The sequence below is a fragment of the Doryrhamphus excisus genome, linkage group LG7, assembly GCF_037039965.1.
Source record: "Doryrhamphus excisus strain RoL-2023G ecotype Guam linkage group LG7, RoL_Dexc_Guam_v1.1, whole genome shotgun sequence".
NCBI lineage: Eukaryota > Metazoa > Chordata > Actinopteri > Syngnathiformes > Syngnathidae > Doryrhamphus > Doryrhamphus excisus.
The window spans coordinates 8,771,761-8,791,095 of NC_136363.1; the positions used below are offsets into that span (position 1 = coordinate 8,771,761).

Genomic DNA, 19,335 nt, shown 5'->3' on the forward strand with positions numbered 1-19,335 from the left:
GATGAAGAGTCTTGAACCAGTCATGATGTGCTATATATATCACTATATTGACACTTACTATGGTACCCATTATGTCATTGGATGCTCATATCACTTTGTACTTTGGTACGAGGTACATTATTAAAAAAAAAAACTTAAACTGTATTATGGAAAGCAGGAAGTGAACAAATGTAACAGTTACTGATTGTAAAAGTACCAGATGGAGGGGTAGGATTTAATAAGCTTTGCTTCTTCCTACTCCTTTTGGACATGTGGAACTGTGAACTGATTATGTGATGCATTCAATTGTAATCTGATGCATGTTCAAATGAAATAAAACCATTACCATTACATTAGCATATTTTATTTTACAAAAAAAACACCCCACCTTAAGAACAGACTGAAATAATGATTAGGTTGATTAGGACTTCAGAGCATTTTGTTTAAAGGGCTGAGTCTTTGCTTTGTGTCAATTTCAGGGCATGAAAAGTGTGTTAATCAGACCTCCTTAAAGGATGTGTAGTAGAGCCAGAAAAAAAGTAGCTTATATTTAGATGTATTGAACTCACACTACAGCCATGAGGCGCCACCTACTAATCATCCCTAAATCTGATTGCAGTCCAAATGAAGTGCATTAGCCTGACCATGTGATGTATCACTTTATTTTCCTCAGTATAATAAATAACAGATGCCTTTGATATAAATACATATTTCACATACATTTCATTCATTTTGTACCACTTTTAGTCCATCAAGTTTGCAGTCACTAATCCTTTCAAGCTTTTAAGCCAACCGGATGCTACACAGTGGTCCTCTCCGCCTCCTGCTTCAGTACTAAAGTTTGCATCGGATGAATAAGATTCTCCCTGTTAACTCCGGGGAAGCATCCGGTGCATGCGTGCGTGCATCCACACAGCCGTTATCCTCATGGGAGCTGAGCTGAGACCAGAACATTCCATGATGTGGTCAGAGAAGACCTCCAGGGAGGGTGATAGTGTGGACCTCAAGAGACTGTGAGACTGTATTTATTTATATCGAGTCATAACCAAACACATTCACGCTCATTTGAAGTAAAGGCAAGTATCTCATGACTAAGTCAGCCTTGGGGGTGTTGAAGTTTGAAAAGGTCCGTTGTCTGGTGTCTTTGGAGCCTCGGAGGCGATGGGTTGACAGTACGACTCCTGTTGATTATTTCTTCTGAGTGGACACATCTTTTAATCCAGGGTGGAAAGTCTGTGAGTGTGCTAGACGTAGTGCTTCTGTTTTGAAGGCACCTTGTGGTGGTTCTTGCTGTTCCTGGATGAATGTGGTGTCCTGATGGCCTCTACGCAGTTCCTGTAGCTAGGAAGCACGTCACTCCCAGCTTCCGTGGGCGCCCAGTTGACCGTTATAGCCAGATCTCCAAAGCTCTCACAAGGGTTGGTGGTGTAGCCGGTAGCTTCGCTCGGCACTGGTAGACTCCCACTGTAGGATTCCGGAGCTCCTTCTCGGAGCGCCGGCGTCTCCTGTTTGGCCGCAGCCGCCGCCTGATCCAATCGTGGTAGATACACCTCTCCTTGGTACCGTTTCTCCAAGCGGTGGGAAATGGCAAGCTGGAGCAGGTGGAGGAGTTCGATGAGGTTGAGGAGCAAGGAGATGGCGGCGATGGCCTGGGTGTAGATGGTGAAGATGGTCTTCTCCGTAGGGCGGGAGACAAAGCAGTCCACCGTGTGAGGGCAGGGGAACCCGACGCACTCGAATTTTGCTTCAATGAGGAAGCCGTCATAAAGGAACCACAGCCCCACGATGAAGCCAACCTCGAGGAGAACCTTCAAGAAGATGCTGAATGTATACGCACATAACAGCTTGCCTTTCAGCTTTGGAGCTTCTGGTGGATTCCTCTCAGCAATGCTTACTTTCCTCGCACCGCCATCTTTGTTCTTATGTTTTGCATCATCTTCCGACTGCTTATCGTCCTTTCCTGCTTCTTTTTCCTTTGCGGATCTTATAGCCACGTATCCAAAGTAGAAGATGGTCGGCGTGGAGACGAAGATGACTTGAAGAACAAAGTAGCGGAAGTGCGAGATGGGGAAGGCTTTGTCGTAGCAGACGGCCATGCAGCCGGGTTGCCGCGTGTTACAAATGAAGTCGGCTTGCTCGTCGTCCCAGGCGGACTCGGCAGCTGCGCCGAGGACCAGCATGCGAAACAGGAAGAGAACGGTTAGCCAGACGCGGCCGATGCCCGTCGAATACTCCTGACCCTCCTCCAGCAGGTGCTCCAGGAAGGACCAGTCAGCTCTGGACATCCTCTGCTCCTTCGAGGACCATCAGAGACAAGGAAGGATCAAGGTCATTGAAATACTTAGACAAGTCAAGGTGTATTATGTTCTGAACTCCTGTTTCCATGCCAGTTTCTTGTATTGAATGTTGATCTCCTTGAACACCACAGCTGCGATAGAACCAATGTCGTAGTATCAGTGCGGAGCAAGCAGTTGGGAAAATTACCAACATTTTAAAGCGCATACAGAGCTAGATAAAGCTGCTGGATGCTGAGCTGATAATTTAAAAAATACATCAGGAGGTTGCCTACAGCCACAGCTGTTAAAGGACTGGTTTCAAGTTAGTACCAGCATTCAAATGTACGACTCGCATTATATCCCGCCTCTTCTTGGTTATGTTGTTGTCAGCGAATGACAGCAATTTGGCCAAGTTTAGCCACTAATGTCAGCCATCATAGAATGTCTCATAGCCACACAATGGCTCCCAATTGTCGGTGACTTCACTGAGACTGCTCTGGAACGGGTTGTGTTTTGTGTTTTTGGACACCGTGCACCCAGGCGACTATCAGCATTAATTGAATAAAATCCTGAATCACATTTGTGGTGTATTTCTCATGTCGTCATACGCCGCCCCCATTTCTGTTAGCAAATATGCTTCCTCGCGTGAAAGGGAGGGAAAAACAACACCATAACGAGGTTTAATTCGATTTTCCAACTCTCTGTAGGTCTAATCCCTGCAAGACAAATCTGTCTCATCCATACTTGATGAGTTTAATCTCTCCCAGACTTTAGTGGAGCAAGAGTGACTGTTTTTCTCCACTTCTTACGTAAACGTCCTATTATTTTGCAGGCGTCGTTAAAAGGCACCTTTTTATAGTCTGTTGTTCACATTCAAATTAGACGGCCGCAAGTACACTCTCAGTCATTATGGAGGTAGAAAACGGTCCACCGCTGCTTTTTACGGCTACATTTCTCAAAAGCCAACACTTAACACCTAACTGGTATTTGATTTCTGCACCAGGGGTTTTAACAAGCACGCAGCTAATGCAGAAATGCAGAATTATTTACGTCTCTCCGACTCTTTTTATTCCATTTGCTTCTTCTATGAGCTCACGCTGTTGTTCCCTCCACAAGACATCCATATTCCATACTAGAGTGGACTAAAAAGAAAACGAGTGGAAGCAGCTTTGCTAACTTGCAGCAGGGCTTCAATGGGAATATTCAATTGCTGCACAAAATGATTGCTTTAATTGTTTTATGTCTTGAGAGGCTTTGCCGGGAGGGGGTGGAATCTGAAGTGTTTAATGATAATGACACAGTAGCTTGTTGGGAAGCACCATACACACACACACACACACACACATCTGAGTAAACATCCTGTGTGAGGGAACTGAGGCACCGCTGTGACACTTGTTGACATATTTAGACTACTTGATGTTTTTATGTTAGTTCAGTCCTTCGGAGAAAAGGCAACATCAACGCAGGGAAAATAAAGTCAGTGCACACTCACTGTGACAGCACAGTGGAATTATGGGTAATGACTGGCCTGATGGGCAAAAAGTACATTAATAAAGACAAAAGTATTTGGCACTATGCAGTAATAGGAACTTTAGAGATACCAATATATATGAAAAGACGGGAAAACAATGGAAAACGTGAGCATTGCAAGTTTTGTTTTTTGTATTGTCTCATGTCATAGTGTGGATGCTCAATAAAAAATGAGAAAAAAAGCATAATTATGTCTATTAAATGGCATAAAAAGTACATTAAAGAGAGAAAAGCATTTATTACGATGACTAAAAGGAACTTTGCATTTATTTAAAGTCAAAATAAATCTAAAAAAATACAAAACAATAAAATGGGGTAACAATTTTGATGGATAAAAATATTTTTTTGCGAGATCCATAGTGCAATAATGCAAAAGTACTGCATTGAAAATTATTATTAATATATATATATATATATATATATATATTTAGTATTGGCATTTTGGAAATATTTAACCAATAAAAAAGAGTAAAGAAATGAATACATACTATGAAGAAATAGATTAGACAGAGTAGAAATAGTAGAAACACATTTTTGGATGATAGGTCAATGTAACTAACTCTTAACTAGAGAACGAGCATCTTAACAACACCGTACTACAGTGAATACTGTCTGTAATACTAATAATAAGTATTACTCAAAAGACACATTCATCCTTGAATGGAAGCCATCCAAACGAAGGTACCTTTCTCTCTCGTAGGTGGTCTCGGTCTCCGTCCTTCCTTCCTCCCTCAGTGCTGCTCTCAGTCTTACTCGCCTTCTTCTTTAAAAAGATTCCATGTCAACGGAAAAAAAATGAGAACTTTCCCATGCTTGCAAAATTAACTTTAACCCCTCCCTCAGGAACTCTGTCCAGGAAATGGGATGGATGAAGCCAAAAGTATACGTCCACTCAGAGTTTTCACTCCCAAATCTCATCAAATAACTTCAACTATCTGATTAAATTCATATCATGACAGTAATGACACAATACTTCATTTGTTTGTCCCCTCAGAGGTTAACTATGTTAAGATTTGACTTGATGGTAACCAGCAGTGTAATTGCTCACATCCACCACACCATGGCGCTGCTCGCCTAATTTACAAGTGCTGTTTTGCAGCACTTAGTTGTTATACACCACCAAATCATCTTAGATTGTATGTATTAGTTTTTATTTATTTTCTTTTTAAAACATCATTTGGACATATTACAAAGTTAATCAGCAATCATTATATTGTCTATAATTATTTATTTAATTGTGTGACATTTTAACTTATTATACATACATCAATCATCATCATTTCTTTAATAATTTAAAATAAATTTTATTTGACTGAAAAAATATTGTTTAATTTTTTTTATGTGTATTTAATTTTAGATTAATTTCATATTTTTCTTTACAAATCATATCTGAATTTCCTTTTAAATGTTTTCCTTTCAATTGTTTGTAATGAATTTTATTATGTATATAATTGCTACATACAGTATGTGTATATTTCTGGTGTAGAATTTCCTACAAATGAAGAAAAACTATGTTACGCAAGACCAATATGCTCATTCAGCCCAGTATGTATTCATTTTGAAGCTGAGCTAATGCAAAAGCTGGTTGGTGCAGATTAAATAGAAACATGCATCTTTTCAAAAGCTACTGCAAATGCAAACTGAATATGCAAGTAAAAATCCAGCTTGAAGCCAAGATGCTCTCTTATCTGTTTTGGCCGTAAAACACACCCGGATTCTACACTGAACACTCAAACTGTGCATGACGACGATGTGCAAACAAGCTAGTTGGACAGAAACTTCTGCATGACTTAAAACGCTTAAAAATGTCTTCTGCAGTCATCACTCGGACGCCCCGCTCGGTCAGATTCAAGTGTTTAGTCAGGGGTCATCTTCTCAAGGTTCAACTCAATCAGCGCTGCAGGGCCGCCACGTCCCAAAATGGCAATTCAGAGGGCGGCAAAAGGAGGAACAGCCTTTGTCAAAATGTAATTGCGAGTAAATCATCATGACACGTTGCCGTCTTGTTACTTTCCTGTTCATTCCATCTTGGTGGAAAGCGTAATAGAAGTGTTTGCATTCAGGAGGAGACATGTTTGCAGTCTTCCTCCCTGCGTGTGCGCTTGGCAATTAAACTAATTGCCTGCTTCGACTCAGTGTTGTTCTTTTTAGCGTCAAATCTCAGGGTGAGTCAGTCAGCTGGGAGGTGGAGGCCATGGATGGCGGACACAAGGCTGGATGATACGGCAGGAGATCAGTGCTGGAATCAACAATTGATTTGATATAATAAATACAGTTACTACTCATTTATTTATTTATTATGATTAGTTTGGGGTGGCACGGCGATCGAGTGGTTAGCGCGCGGACCTCACAGCTAAGAGACCAGGGTTCAATTCCACCCTAGGCCATCTCTGTGTGGAGTTTGTATGTTCTTCCTGTGCATGCGTGGGTTTTCTCCGGGTACTCCGGTTTCCTCCCACATTCCAAAATCATGCTAGGTTAATTGGCGACTCCAAATTGTCCATAGGTATGAATGTGAGTGTGAATGGTTGTTTGTCTATATGTGCCCTGTGATTGGCTGGCGACCAGTCCAGGGTGTACCCCGCCTCTCGCCCGAAGACAGCTGGGTTTAGGCTCCAGCACCCCCACAACCCTGAGGAAAAAGCGGTAGAAAATGAATGAATGAATGAATGATTAGTTTGGAAAAATCAGATAAAAAGAAACAAGATTAAATGCTTCAGAATGAGTATCATTTCTACACTTATGGTGGCATGTGGTATCATCCCTTATTGTTCAGAATCTTATGGTATCATGTATTTTGGAATATTATTATGTCTCATGCTATCATGTCTTATCACTTTACAGTATCATCCCTTCACTTTTGGTATCTCTTATTATATGGTATCGTCGTTCGTTTGTTATCGCCGTAGTGGTATCGTATCATATGATGGTAGGGTGTCTTTCTGCTATCAATCAGTATTGTGTCTTATATTTTGTGTCCTATCTCATGATATCATTTGGTATCATGTCTTTCTAATGGTGTCATTCAGTATTTATAGGTTATCACATGGTTTGTCTGGTATCAGGCCCGGTATCATGCCCCCAAGTGTCAGTATCAGCAAATCATCAGTAGCTTGTGCGCTGTTCTCTGATTGGTTGTTTCACGGGCACGATACCAGAGCAGCGTGCTCTGATTGGACAGCTACGGGGGCTGATACTGACATGGTTAAACTCTATATTTTATCAGTATCACTGCCCTGGGCTTTGACACAGTATCATTTTGGCCTTTTCCCGTATCATTCATGGGCGGTTTTTAGGGTACAGGGCCAATTAATACTGTAGTATGTGATAAGCTTTGATATCATGTGGGCCCATCTTTTGCTGTCTTATGGTATCATGATATCGTAACATACAGTACATTGTCTTCCTGATGATATCATTCAGTATTGTGTCATCGTGTCACGTGATATCATGTGGACTTATCTTTTGGAGTCTTATGGTATCATATCATTTAGTATCATAAGCTATTCTGTGGTGTTTTCCATTTGATATCATTCAGTATTGGATCATATCTTGTGATATCATTTGGTTCTGTCTTTTGGTGTCTTGTGGTATTATACAGTATGGTATCATTCAGTATCCTTTGACATCTGGTATCATTGAGTATTGTGTCCTATCCTATCTCACAATCGTCAAATCGTCGTCTTATATAAAACAACAATCCCTGTGCTTCCATGATTGATCCCATCCTTTTGAAACGCCAGCTATGTCACATAGCAGCACTTCCCTAAACACAAGTCAGACTCTCCTCTGCCTGTTTCTATTAGCGGCGTGTTCTTAGTGTAGCTGTGACAGCCACATGAGTGATGGATGCCACAATCTTGTTTGTTGTTGGGTAAAATATGCATGACACTGACAGGGCCGTATATCTCCAGTGGAGCGTATTTATTCATATATGCAACATAGAGGGCACACGCTTTCATGTCTGACGGTTTTGAGGCTGTTCCAGCAGCCTATGGTAAATGTATGGGTGCCTTACTGACAATCACTATTGATCTCACCCTGATTAAAGCCATGGAAGGATGCATCCAAGATGTTAGGGAGGCAGGACATGCAGATTAGCAAGATCACCGACACCAAAGGCCATGGAGGGTAACAAGGAAGCATGGAGCTCATCACCTTTGTATGGCAATCAATGGACAAGCTGTCGTGTCCAGTGAGGATTTTATTCTCTGACCAAAGGTCAAAGGAAAAATAATACATATTCATGAGACTGCCTTTTATCTATCAAGCATACATCATCCTGTGTATGTAGGCTGATCGCATGCCATGGAATGGAACGGCCAATGCAAAGCAAATGATGCTGAAGATCCTCTGTCCCTATACTCGCCCACAGCAGAGTGGATTTCCGAGCCCGCTGATGCATGTTGCAACATGCATCAGTGGGTAATTCCATGAAATGAACGTAACACAGTAGGTTACGTCAGCCAATTATGACGTAGATTAGATCACAGGAGAACATGAGTGATTGCACTGGCCATGGTGCTGAACACAATACCTACACTTCAGTGGCGGCCGCTGGTCATTCAAAATGGGGAAGCTCATTTTTTCATGATTTATTTCTATGTAAATTCTATCTGCCATGATGTGCGGCTTGCTAGCAGCTGGAGCTGCGCTGCCTATGAGCCCACCCGATGGGTGGGACAAAGCCCAACCCCAGTAGATGCTCAGCCTAGTGTTGAAGTGGGGATGAATGAGAAGGAAGCTGTGTCAGTTACCTGTGTTAAGTAGCTGATTCTGAACAAAAGAAGGTATTCTATTGTGTTTTGGTCAATGAAATATACCTGTACACACAGCAGTACATATTCCACATGTAGCATAATTAATGTTAGTAATATTGTGCAGAGTGGGCTGTACAAAACATACACATTGGCTAGTGAACACAATGTGATTCACACAGAAAACACAATGTGTTTTCTCCCAAAATGCATCCGTGAAAACCAAGGTATCTCCTGCAGACTGCTTAGTTATCCTTCCACGCTGCACTGCATAGGCATATTGATTCTCTCTCCATTTCTAGATTTGATTAAGGCCTGACGGTTGGACATGGAGTGCTTTGTGAGACTCTCAGAGCCTGTTATGGTTTGTAGGTCACAATTATTTGCCGGTAGTTGCAATAAAACATTCACGCAGTCATCAAATGGCATGTTGGCCTATTGTTAGCGCACACGCTCTCTCACTCACTTCATCTCAGTGACCCATTTAGAGTGGTGTCGAAGTTAAGTGTTTGACGTGACGGCTTGGGATGCTGCTAGAAATAATGTGTTTCATAGAAACACATCACTACTCTGTCAGGAATTTGTTTCGGTAGGCTTGACACTGTGGATTGAAGCACATGGAAATTGTTAACAGGCTCTCGTCACTTGTTTTCACACATGTACATAATATATATATGATGCCACATGGTCGGCACACCTATCTTTAGGCAGTTTTACCCAATCTCTCTTTCCTCCGAAGCGGTGTGAATACTTTAAGGATGCAGCATATTTTTAAACCTGCTGTGCTAACTTCAGCTGTTAAAAGCGAGGCTCATGCCGAGGCTCACACCTACTGAAATAGCAACAGTGCCGACGTAAAGGTCATATTTTATTATTTAAGGGTTAAAATTAGTGCATTTGTCCAGTATAACATAAATTAAGTGTGCACAATGTGCACATTATTACCATTCAAGCATGATTAACAATTTTACAAATATATTTTCACTTCCACACAGGTCACTGGTGTGTGTGACAGGAAGAAAAGCTCTGACTCCCTTGGGGAGAAGTCGCCACATACAGATGGGAACATAAAAATTCCTGAAAAATTGCATCTTCTATCGGTGTCGTCTAAATGTGTCACCAATGCTTTGCATCCAAAGAGTGTCTTGCATTCATTTTTCATACCAGACTAAAAGAAGCCAATGTTGGCCCCTCCTGCATAATTTCTTTGGGGAGCTGTGCATGTGAACCACATAGAAAGAGAAAGAGGGAGGAGGGTGTGTGTGTGTGTGTGTGTGAGAGAGAGAGAGAGAGGGTAGCACCGCTGCCTTTCGCTGCTGTGCATCCATCCTTCCTTGCACAGTGGCTGTGGGAGCTGCAGAAGAGGAGGACAAGCGAGGTTTGTGACACTCCACTTGAGCACAACCACCATCTGCTTCAAGGTAAGAAGAAGCTGGAGGTTAAAGCATGTGTGAACTGACAGTGTAGATTGGTGCAGCCCAACAAAGCCACTGTGGTGGTGGTGGTGGTGGTGCGTTTGCAGCTTGTGTGTGTCTTGCAGTCGTGTCAACTTAGCAGCAAGGAGAGCAGCAAGAAGGAAACATAAAAGAGAAGTTGCAGATGACCGTAAACACGCACGCTCGTGCACGCCGAGAGAGTTCCATCCGTGCGTAAATGTTCGCTGACCGTGAAGGCGCGCTGCTTGTATGCGGTTTGCTCTCCAGTGTGCGTTGGCAAGTGAGAGAAAGATGCAGGCTGCAGGCGGAGCTATTATAATTATTTGTACTGCATTGCACTGTGGAAACACTTCACTATCAATCACATGAGCATCCTCCAGGGGTGCTGCTTATTGCGTGTGGGGAAGCTGTGTGCATGCATTAATCTACCTGTGTGTGTGTGTGTCCTAAAAGGTGTCCCAGTGCAACCTTTAGCGCACGTTTGAGCGATGGTGAACACTTTGCCTGCAGCAACTTCACAGACGCTTAAGCTGTAAACTGAAGTGAATGAATTTGCCATGATTCAAATTGTGACTTATCCCAGAAAACAAATGTGTGTGAATGCATCACAGCATATCATAGCAGTCCCCAATACAATGCCAACCTAGTGGCTGTTAGCAGTATAGGGCTTGTCTCTCATTATTCATACAATTCATTCATTTGATTCTGTTAGAAGGAAATGTGCACGCGCTTGTGTGGGTGGAGTCAAACAGCGCCTTGATGTTTTATGCAGTCTGCATTACATCACTGAAATGTGCACATCCTGAACCGTCCAAGTCTGGAGTCATCCAATTGTATCCTACGGCTTCCATGCACATTTCTCCATCTTGCCTGAGGAGATTCGTTGAGGATCCCGGTCCATCATACGTCAATTTATGACTATGGAATGAGTCAAATGTACAGTAAAAGCATGGTGTGATGAAATAGGCTGGTGCTGTGAGTCATGCATGCATAGATCAATTATTTACTAGGAGTGCAGGCTGCTGGCATATGATGTCATGGTGATGGGCAGAATCTGGCAGTGGTGTAACTGTGGTGGAGATCAAGGTTGGCAAACCTGCAGCACATGGGCATTTATCAAACAACTTGAAGCCATAAAGTGTAATCATTTGTTTAAAGTTACCATAACATACTCTCAAGTAGGAAGTGTGCTGGAAATCAGTTGTGTTGGTCCAAATGTGTATTTTTCTCTTTAAATGCATAACGCAGGGACGACCAAAGTGAGTTTATCTTGAAATATATACAACTTCTTAGCATTGCTTTACTAAGTTTGGACCCCCTTGGCGTCTTTCCCTGAAATGTCCTCTGTTATCCCAAAAACGTGTGAAAATATAGCAAAACCCACACCCCTTAATTGTTGCCTGTGCTATTATTTTTCTTACAAACCCACGACTTGATGGCGCCGTCTGCCAGATTGACATGAAATGACTCACCCAGCTCAATGCATCTACTGTATAAAACAGCAACTCTAACTTGAGCGTGTTTAGCCAAATCAGCACAGAATTTGGAACATACATTCCAGGGAGTGACAAGCACATGTCTGTCAAATTTGAGCAAAATTAGTCGAAAAAGGGCAGCACGGCGGTCGAGTGGTTAGCGCAGACCTCACAGTTAGGAGAGCAGCGTTCAATTCCATCCTCGGCCATCTCTGTGTGGAGTTTGCATGTTCTCCCAGTGCATGCGTGGGTTTTCTCCAGGTATTCCGGTTTCCTCCTACATTCCAAAAACATGCTAGGTTAATTGGCCACAGGTATGAATGTGAGTGTGAATGGTTGTTTGTCTATATGTGCCCTGTGATTGGCTGGCGACCAGTTCAGGGTGTACCCCGCCTCTTGCTGGGACAGCAAGGGACAGCTGGGAAAAAGCGGTAGAAAATGAATGAATGAATGAGGATTGGTCAAAAAAAATGGCCGCCATCACTCAACTTGTCTTTGCAGGATCACAGGCTGTCCTTAAGTTATTGGCTATTTGTCTAATGCATTACATGTATGCTAGCAGTCCAGCCTCCGTGCTCCTTAATGGTCTTAATTTGTTACTCAAATCAAAAGCCGGAGCTCTACAGTCTGTCATTTGCAAGTGACCAAATTGAGTTCATTACATCAGTGCTCTACAGGGACCTATCTGCATGTGTTGCTGTGGCAACAGTAATGCCAGTATCTACGCTAGTGATGCGCAATACTGTACTTACATATACTGTAAGTATTTCAAACCCTAGACCGTTTACCAAGGTTTGTTTCCAATTGCTCTGTGGAGATTCATTCTAGCCTACTTCACAATAAAAGTTTGTTGACTGCTCTAATAGTGAAGGGGGTGCCTTGTGGTGTATTGTATCACATTTCATTCAATCATAGTTTGGCAAACACTCTCTCAATAGCACATTAGGATACAACAATAGCGTGTAATAGTCTAATTAGCATTAAGCCCCACTCACTTCTTCTCAATGAAAACAAACACAATCCATGCCAGTTGTCTTTGTTCAGATGCGGGAAGCATTTCAAACATCTTCCTCTCTTAATCAAACAGCTTCATCTTCATTTTACACCAGAAAATAGAAATTAAGGTGAGTGGAAAACTGACTTTTTAAGCTTGAAGCTGATTTTCCTCTTCTTCTTCCTCCTGTCTAGTGTGTGTTCCCGGGAGTTGACTTTGCCAGGTGCACAAACACAGACAAAAGGCTCAGCGATGCTGCTTGTCTCAAAGCCTGAATGCACATTATGTGTCATCTTGGAGTCAATGATCTCGGGGGGGGGGGGCATGAAAGCATTACCTTTAACGTCACGGCACATGAGACCGGAAGGAGACGCTCTTGAGACACTTAGGTTCTATTTTGGCAGAAGAGTTCAAGTTAATAGGTCTCAGTATGATTTGGATTTGGTTACGTTTTCAGGCTTTTTATTGCTGCAGCCTGAAAATTGGTTCAAAGACTTTATCAAAGCATGCACACAGAAGGAACCCTTACATTCCGGTTAACTGGGCGGAGTATAAACACGACAACAATATAGTAGTTGCATCCCATCTGAACCTTCATTTCGCTTTATACTAAGCCGCTTCTCATCTTACCTTGCATCATCTTGGAATATATCAAAGAAAGGTTTCCATCCGACGTTGCATCATCGACACACCCACCAAAATCCAGTTTTTTTAATGACTCAAAAGCTACATCAGGAATTTGCAACTCCCCCCAGAAATTGCATGCGAAAGCTGAGAAATGGTGCGGCTGAGATGAAATGAAGCGAGTTTAAACATCACATGAACCCCGATGCGAATACACCCCCAAAGGAATGACAGAAACACAGATTACTGTTGCAAGCCAATGCCACATGCCAAGGTAAAACTCAACTCTGAACCCGTGAGGTCAATTCCTGTCCACCCGCCACTCTAGGGAACACATTTATAGTAACACACACACAAAAGCATGAGTCTTATTACTTACTTACTATTATTAGGTAAGTGCAAAGGTGACTTTGGGGGTGTTAGTTTATATGCAGAGGGCTCTAACAATGCTCAACATATTTAGAGACGTTTTCTATGCTGTGACTCCGAACCAATTCACTGCAATAAACAAGAGATTACACTGTGTCCCTTTTTTACTGTATAGTACACACTAACTACGAGTACACTATTTCAAGAAATCAGCTGATTGATAGTCTCTCAGTGCTTGAGAGGACTCACCAGATTGTTGCAAGAATTGAGGACAACAATAAACACGGGCTGCACTCCTGTTTCTGTCTGCCCTCAGTCTCCTCTTGGATAAAATGTTTCTCCATTGTTGTTGTTGTTAAATGTCTCATTCCGGCTATCATTTTTTGGCAATGAAAATGCATAACTGTGTACTGCACTCGGTGCCTTGAGGTGACTGTTGCTATGATTCATTAGCAGAATGTTCACACTTTTCCGTGATGGTGAAAGGTTGAGAGAATGTTCATATGTTGCTACTGCAAAGGGAAATGGTGCAAGGAAAATGTGGAACAGCTGCTGCTGTGTGTGAGAGAGAACCTTTTCATGTTGAGTCAGTGCAAAAGTGACTGGACTTTTTTTTTTTAAGGAGTCTACACATCCACAGATCCTTTGCCATTATAGAAAACACACACGTAGCACGTTATCAAGCTGGCATCCTGTCATACCCGTAGGTAAGGTACGTACTTGCTGCTGTTCCAATGATGCTACTGCACTATTGACTTGTCATCATGCTCAAACAGTTGCAATACAAACTGCATTGAATGGCTGTGTGACCTGAAACAGAGCTTCCATGTGAGCAGTTAGGTTAAAGAGGCGAGGGTAATTGCTGTAACCTATCTGGGTTGTGGTAAAAAAAAAAGTTTGCCTGTGTTCCCAGTGTACTCTTCTCTGATGCACTTGGGCATGAAATTGTTCCTTCTCCACCATAGCAAGCCCCGGAGCCTGTAAGTCAATTGGCCATCACGACGAGGCAGCCTTTCTGCATGTGTGTGTGTGTTTGTTGGCTCCGCTTATGAGTGTTTATTTAGCCGTTTGTCAATGTGTGAGCAGAGGATGACCCTCGCCGCTTCCTCCCTCAGTCGAGGTTGCGACCGTTATGGACTGCATTAAATGAAATGGCTGCAAAACAAATGAACCGCATGTACTGTGACATATTGCTGGGGGAAAAGGTGCGTTCACGTGTTAACATTGCATTCATTACACTGGGGAGCTATGCGGCGGCTCTAAAATCCATATAGTATAAAAAATATGCCGCAGTTATGTGTGTTTGCCAAGAGAGCCAACATGTTTCCCCGTTGTATGTGTGAAAACATCCCTGGAGATGTCACCGCTTTGTAAATCTGACTCATTTTCATGGGTAATGATTGAGCCTACACACTCTGTAAACTTTCTTTCCCCATAACAGTTATTTTCATGAGACTAAGCAGTGTGCAACCGCTTGTGAAAAATGCACCATTTTTTTCATGACTGCATTTATTACATCTAGATGTCACTGACAGTAGAACAAGACAAGGCCCACACACAATGGCTTCCTAGTCTTTTTTTTTGGTTAAAGATTTACGGTATCACTGTGGTGTAGAAGTTAGTGCTACTGTTGTACATTTTTAACACCCTCACTGACTCCAGAGTGTCTCATTTCAAATCTATGATGATTGAGTGCATATAAAGCTTTCCCATCCCATTAGTGTTGAACTAAAATGGTAGAAACCATTGAACGCCAATCGATGAAATTAGTTTTTATAGTGTCGACAAGACTTTTTTTCCTTGTGAGATGTTGTATCAAGAGACCGGAAGATGAGCCCAGGCGTTGAAATGGATGGCTGCGATGACGACCTAATGGAGTGGATGAGCAATGGCTGTCGATGACTCACGATGAAAGAATGGTAGTGATTTGATGAATGGATGATGGAGACGAGGGAGGTAGAAGGACAGGGATGAAAGGACAGGAGTGGTTTCTAAATGTGAGGCTACATCACATGTACGGCCGCCTCTCACTGTCTCCCAGCGTGGAACGCCATTCTTATTTTCATCCTCCCACCTTCTTCACTCAGCATCTCATCATCTTCCGTGTCCTTCCACCATCACATACCCTGGTGTTATTCCTCTCCCGCTTCCACAACAAGCGGGGCAGGTGGCACAGCGAGGACACGCTTTCAGTGGGACGTGCTTGTGCTCAGATTTAAATAGATAATGGCACCGCCCGAGCGCTTGTTGGTGTCCTGTGAATAATGCAAGAGGATCCCGGAGCCATTGTTGCCGGGCGCCACTGATGCACCAGCTCGGAAAGTTTGCAATATTGATATCCGAAGCCAGGGAGGGACTGCAGTTATTTTTCAGCCCTAAGAAGTTTTACTTGTCTAGTTACAGTGAATCCCATAAATACCTATGAATAAAGTTCGGACACATACACTATACACTTTATAGGCCAGAAAATGTACACAGCATGCTTGCTACGAGCCACACACTCCTGTGGATAAATCCAGCTCATTAGCATTAAAGCTACAGACACACAGAATCAAGTGTTCCCAGTTTGGGTTCCTCAAACACTTTTTAACTGTCTAAATTCCAGCATCCAGGCTAGATTTTCTTCAACACGCTACAGTGGGCCCTCTGAGACGTGTTTAAAAATGCTGAAAAATTGTCGCCTTAATGGCTTTACATTTGCTGTAACTGCCATCTGGCTTTGCTTTGTACAAAACAAAAGGGTTCCTATACTAAATGTGTTAACTTTAAACAACTCAGGGTGAGAAGTAGCTCCCACACAAGGATATCACAAGAAAAATGCAAAGATGACCAAGAAAAAAAAAAGTCCTCCTGGTGATGGTGTCATTTCATCTCATGTCATGTTCAGATGAAACATAATCAGTGCGATGATTGAGTTGGTGCCGTCCGTGTAATTCTTCACTAATAATCTAGTTTGGCTCATCTGGCAGTACAGTCAGTCTTGATTTGCAACACGCTCTGTCACTTAAAAGGAACAACGGACGGGTATTTGGGGTTTGAGGTTTTAGGCCCAGCTAGGTATAGGCTCGGGACTTTTGCTGTTTCCACTTTGGGTTTAGTTTGGTGCATCTGGATGAAGGCCAGACACAGCAGCTGATGTGTGTAGAAGCAAGGGAGGGGTCAAGGAGGGGGATGAGGGCCAAGATGGAGTCTACAGCTGTCACACTGCTCTGGCCCGGCTAAGTTCACTGCAGGGACTGTGACCTTTGGGTGAAATGTGACACTGTTGACAAATGAATAAAGATACAGTGTGCATGAAATGGCACTGAATTTTATCTCAGACATGCATTTAGCTGTAAAATTCATGAATTATAGTAAGTGTTAATACCTGCAATATAATTCACCTGCAGAGTGACAGTACTCTATTTAATGCTGTAGTGCTTCCCGACATCGTTTCCCAATACCATTTCATGCTGCAAGGATGCACATGCAGTGATGGAGCCATTTTGGTTTCATGTGATGTGTCGTCAAGTGTGTAATGCTACAATAAACACCCAACGGAAAGTGATTCCCTCCCTGCATGTTTGCTTTGTTGGGCTGTGACTGCTCAAGTGGAGCGACAAGGAGGTTAAGATTATGTTGCTACAGTAGTGAAATCACAATATGGTGCTTGTAGGTTGGCTCTGCATGCTCTCATACAAAGTCTTGACGTCTGAGGGCTTCCGGTCCAAGTCAAATAAGGTGCATTTTTCTGCAATTGTGACCCAAAGTAAACAGGAATTAAGGGATGCTTTGGACGTGCATGTCCATGGGTTCTCTGGCTCCGCCCAATTCAGCCATTTACTTTGACAGCTCTTGCGCATTGTGCGGATGTTTGATGAACGTGTGTCGAGGCTGCAAAAATCAAACCACCCCCTGCACTCTTCTGCGCTTTATTGATTTCTTCCGTCACTCACTCTTGACATTTTGTAGCTTCTCACAGCTCACCCTTGCCTTGCTTCTCTTATTTTTTTCCCCCCTACACATTCTCTTTTTGCAACCTCTGGCGTCAGGGTCTTCACTGCAGTCCATCGCTCTGCAGTGGCTTTATGGCTCAGGTAGACAAAAGGTGAGGGTCGTGATAAGGCTGGCAGGGAAATGGCCGAGAGGGAGGTCAAGGGTCAGCCATGATGGAAAGCTCGGAGAAATGAGGATGAGGTCAGCTGAGTGAGTCAGGGTGAGGGTTAGGTGACAATGAAGGACACGGAAGGAGAGGTGATATAAGTGAGCAGGATATTGAAGGAGAGTGGGTGCAAAGGGGGCGGGGGTGCGTGTGATACACACATGGGCTTCATCCATCAAGGGTCACATGATTTGTGACTTTTTACTCTCATGCCCTTTCAACTTCTCGTCTCGGGACTAGCACTGGAGAGCTCCAATGGCTGGGAGTTGAGTCACTGGCTAGAAATTGAACCCACAGCAGTATGTACCACTACACTGCCTGTGCTACAACAGCACCAGATGAAAAGCACCGCATGTACAGTATGAGCTTCAATCTGGTCATTCACTGACAAATTACGGAAACTGTGATGATAACCATAGAACATACCACAATATAGCAGCACAATATGAGGACTACCACTACATAGGCAACATGTAGATGGCGGATAAGGACTGGCATTTATTCTGCACTCGTTTTATTCAACAGTGGATGCCTTGGCTTTATGCTGTATATATGCCAGCTGCATGTACACTTGTAGTTTATTCTGCTTCCACGGAAGGTTAGGAACCAACTTCTGGTGTTATAGTATTCTGGACAATGCAATGAATAGTTTTCTTCTTGCGGGAATCATTACTACTAATATGTCATGCAAATATCCAAGTGTGACATGCATGTCCCCCCACTGAACCAACACAATGGAGAGCCATGTTGTCCTTGTCTCCACCTTGGCCTTCTTTTTTTTTGCACTCATTCCATATTCAGTGCAGCTATTCAGGTCAGTTCTAATTATTGGGGTCCAATTGGAATTGACTTTTCAATTTTTTGACGCTGCAGCGGTGGAAATCACGAGGTGCAGCGCTTTCTAACTCCCCTTCTCTCCCGCCGTGACTTAATATGCTCCATCCATTCACCTCGCCATGCCAACGCTTCGCACGACGCGAGGGTGACCGCGTGTGCATGCGTGATGTGAGGGGAGAGAAAGGGCTATAATTGTAAGTCACTCTAAGGTCAGCCAGACTGTGTGATCAGAGGGGTGTGTTTATATGGTAAACAGCTGTGTGGGTGCGAGAGTGCACATGTGTGCACTAGAGTGTTAAAGAGCGAGGAGTGGCCCGTGCCTGCGCTCTTTGCTTGGGTCCGCAGTGCAGGAGAAGATTTGAGACGCTGCTTGTGAAGTTTGGCATTATGGAAAATGCACACACACACACACACAGCAAGTTCTTCCTGGAATATCAATGCCTCTCAGGCCGCTTTGGATACAAACTGCAGTAATGTAAGCCCTCACCACATTTTAACATTCATTTGACGAACTCCACAGAAAAAAAACCCATCTAAAAATTCAATAGCTGCCGCTCATTTAAATGGGAGCGTAGAGGTGAGGGGATTCCACCGCTCCAAAGACGAGGGTGGAGTTTAGTGTTCTCAGCGTTTCTAAATGTGGTAAATAAGATGACGAATAGTCTATTCTCAAATTCATGAAAGTGGCCTTAATAGGAGTCTGACGCAGAAATGCCGAGAGGTCATCTTGGGGTCATATTTTAGTCCCGTAAAATGTCACTGTCACTTTCCAAGCTGTGGCTCATTACCTCACATTTTTTAAAATCAGTACATTTGGACTGAAAGGACAATATCACTTTTGCTGCACACACTTAGCTATACAGATAAGTCAACCACTGCCCATACGTTCTATAAGTGATGACATGCAGGATCACGCC

At 43.1% G+C, this 19,335-nt stretch overlaps 2 protein-coding genes across 2 annotated transcripts in view; one reads left to right on the forward strand and one right to left on the reverse strand.

Moving 5' to 3' along the window:
- Positions 1-491: 491 nt before the first annotated feature.
- Positions 492-4,560, reverse strand: gja4 (gap junction protein alpha 4). Its single transcript, XM_058046929.2, has 2 exons — positions 4,471-4,560; positions 492-2,273 (listed from the first exon to the last, which is right to left on the reverse strand). The coding sequence occupies exon 2, from the start codon at positions 2,262-2,264 to the stop codon at positions 1,224-1,226; it is 1,041 nt and encodes a 346-aa protein (XP_057902912.2). The 5' UTR covers positions 2,265-2,273; positions 4,471-4,560; the 3' UTR covers positions 492-1,223.
- Positions 4,561-9,820: 5,260 nt separating this feature from the next.
- The window catches only part of dlgap3 (discs, large (Drosophila) homolog-associated protein 3), a 68,991-nt gene continuing 59,476 nt past the window's right edge, over positions 9,821-19,335 (forward strand). Inside the window, exon 1 of the mRNA XM_058046308.2 lies at positions 9,821-9,963. The gene's annotated coding sequence lies outside the window, so the exon portion shown is untranslated. The remainder of the gene's footprint in view (positions 9,964-19,335) is intronic.

Bases quoted from the DNA above. Each gene is read 5' to 3' on its own strand.
- gja4 (XM_058046929.2), bottom strand. From the start codon at position 2,264: ATGTCCAGAGCTGACTGGTCCTTCCTGGAGCACCTGCTGGAGGAGGGT.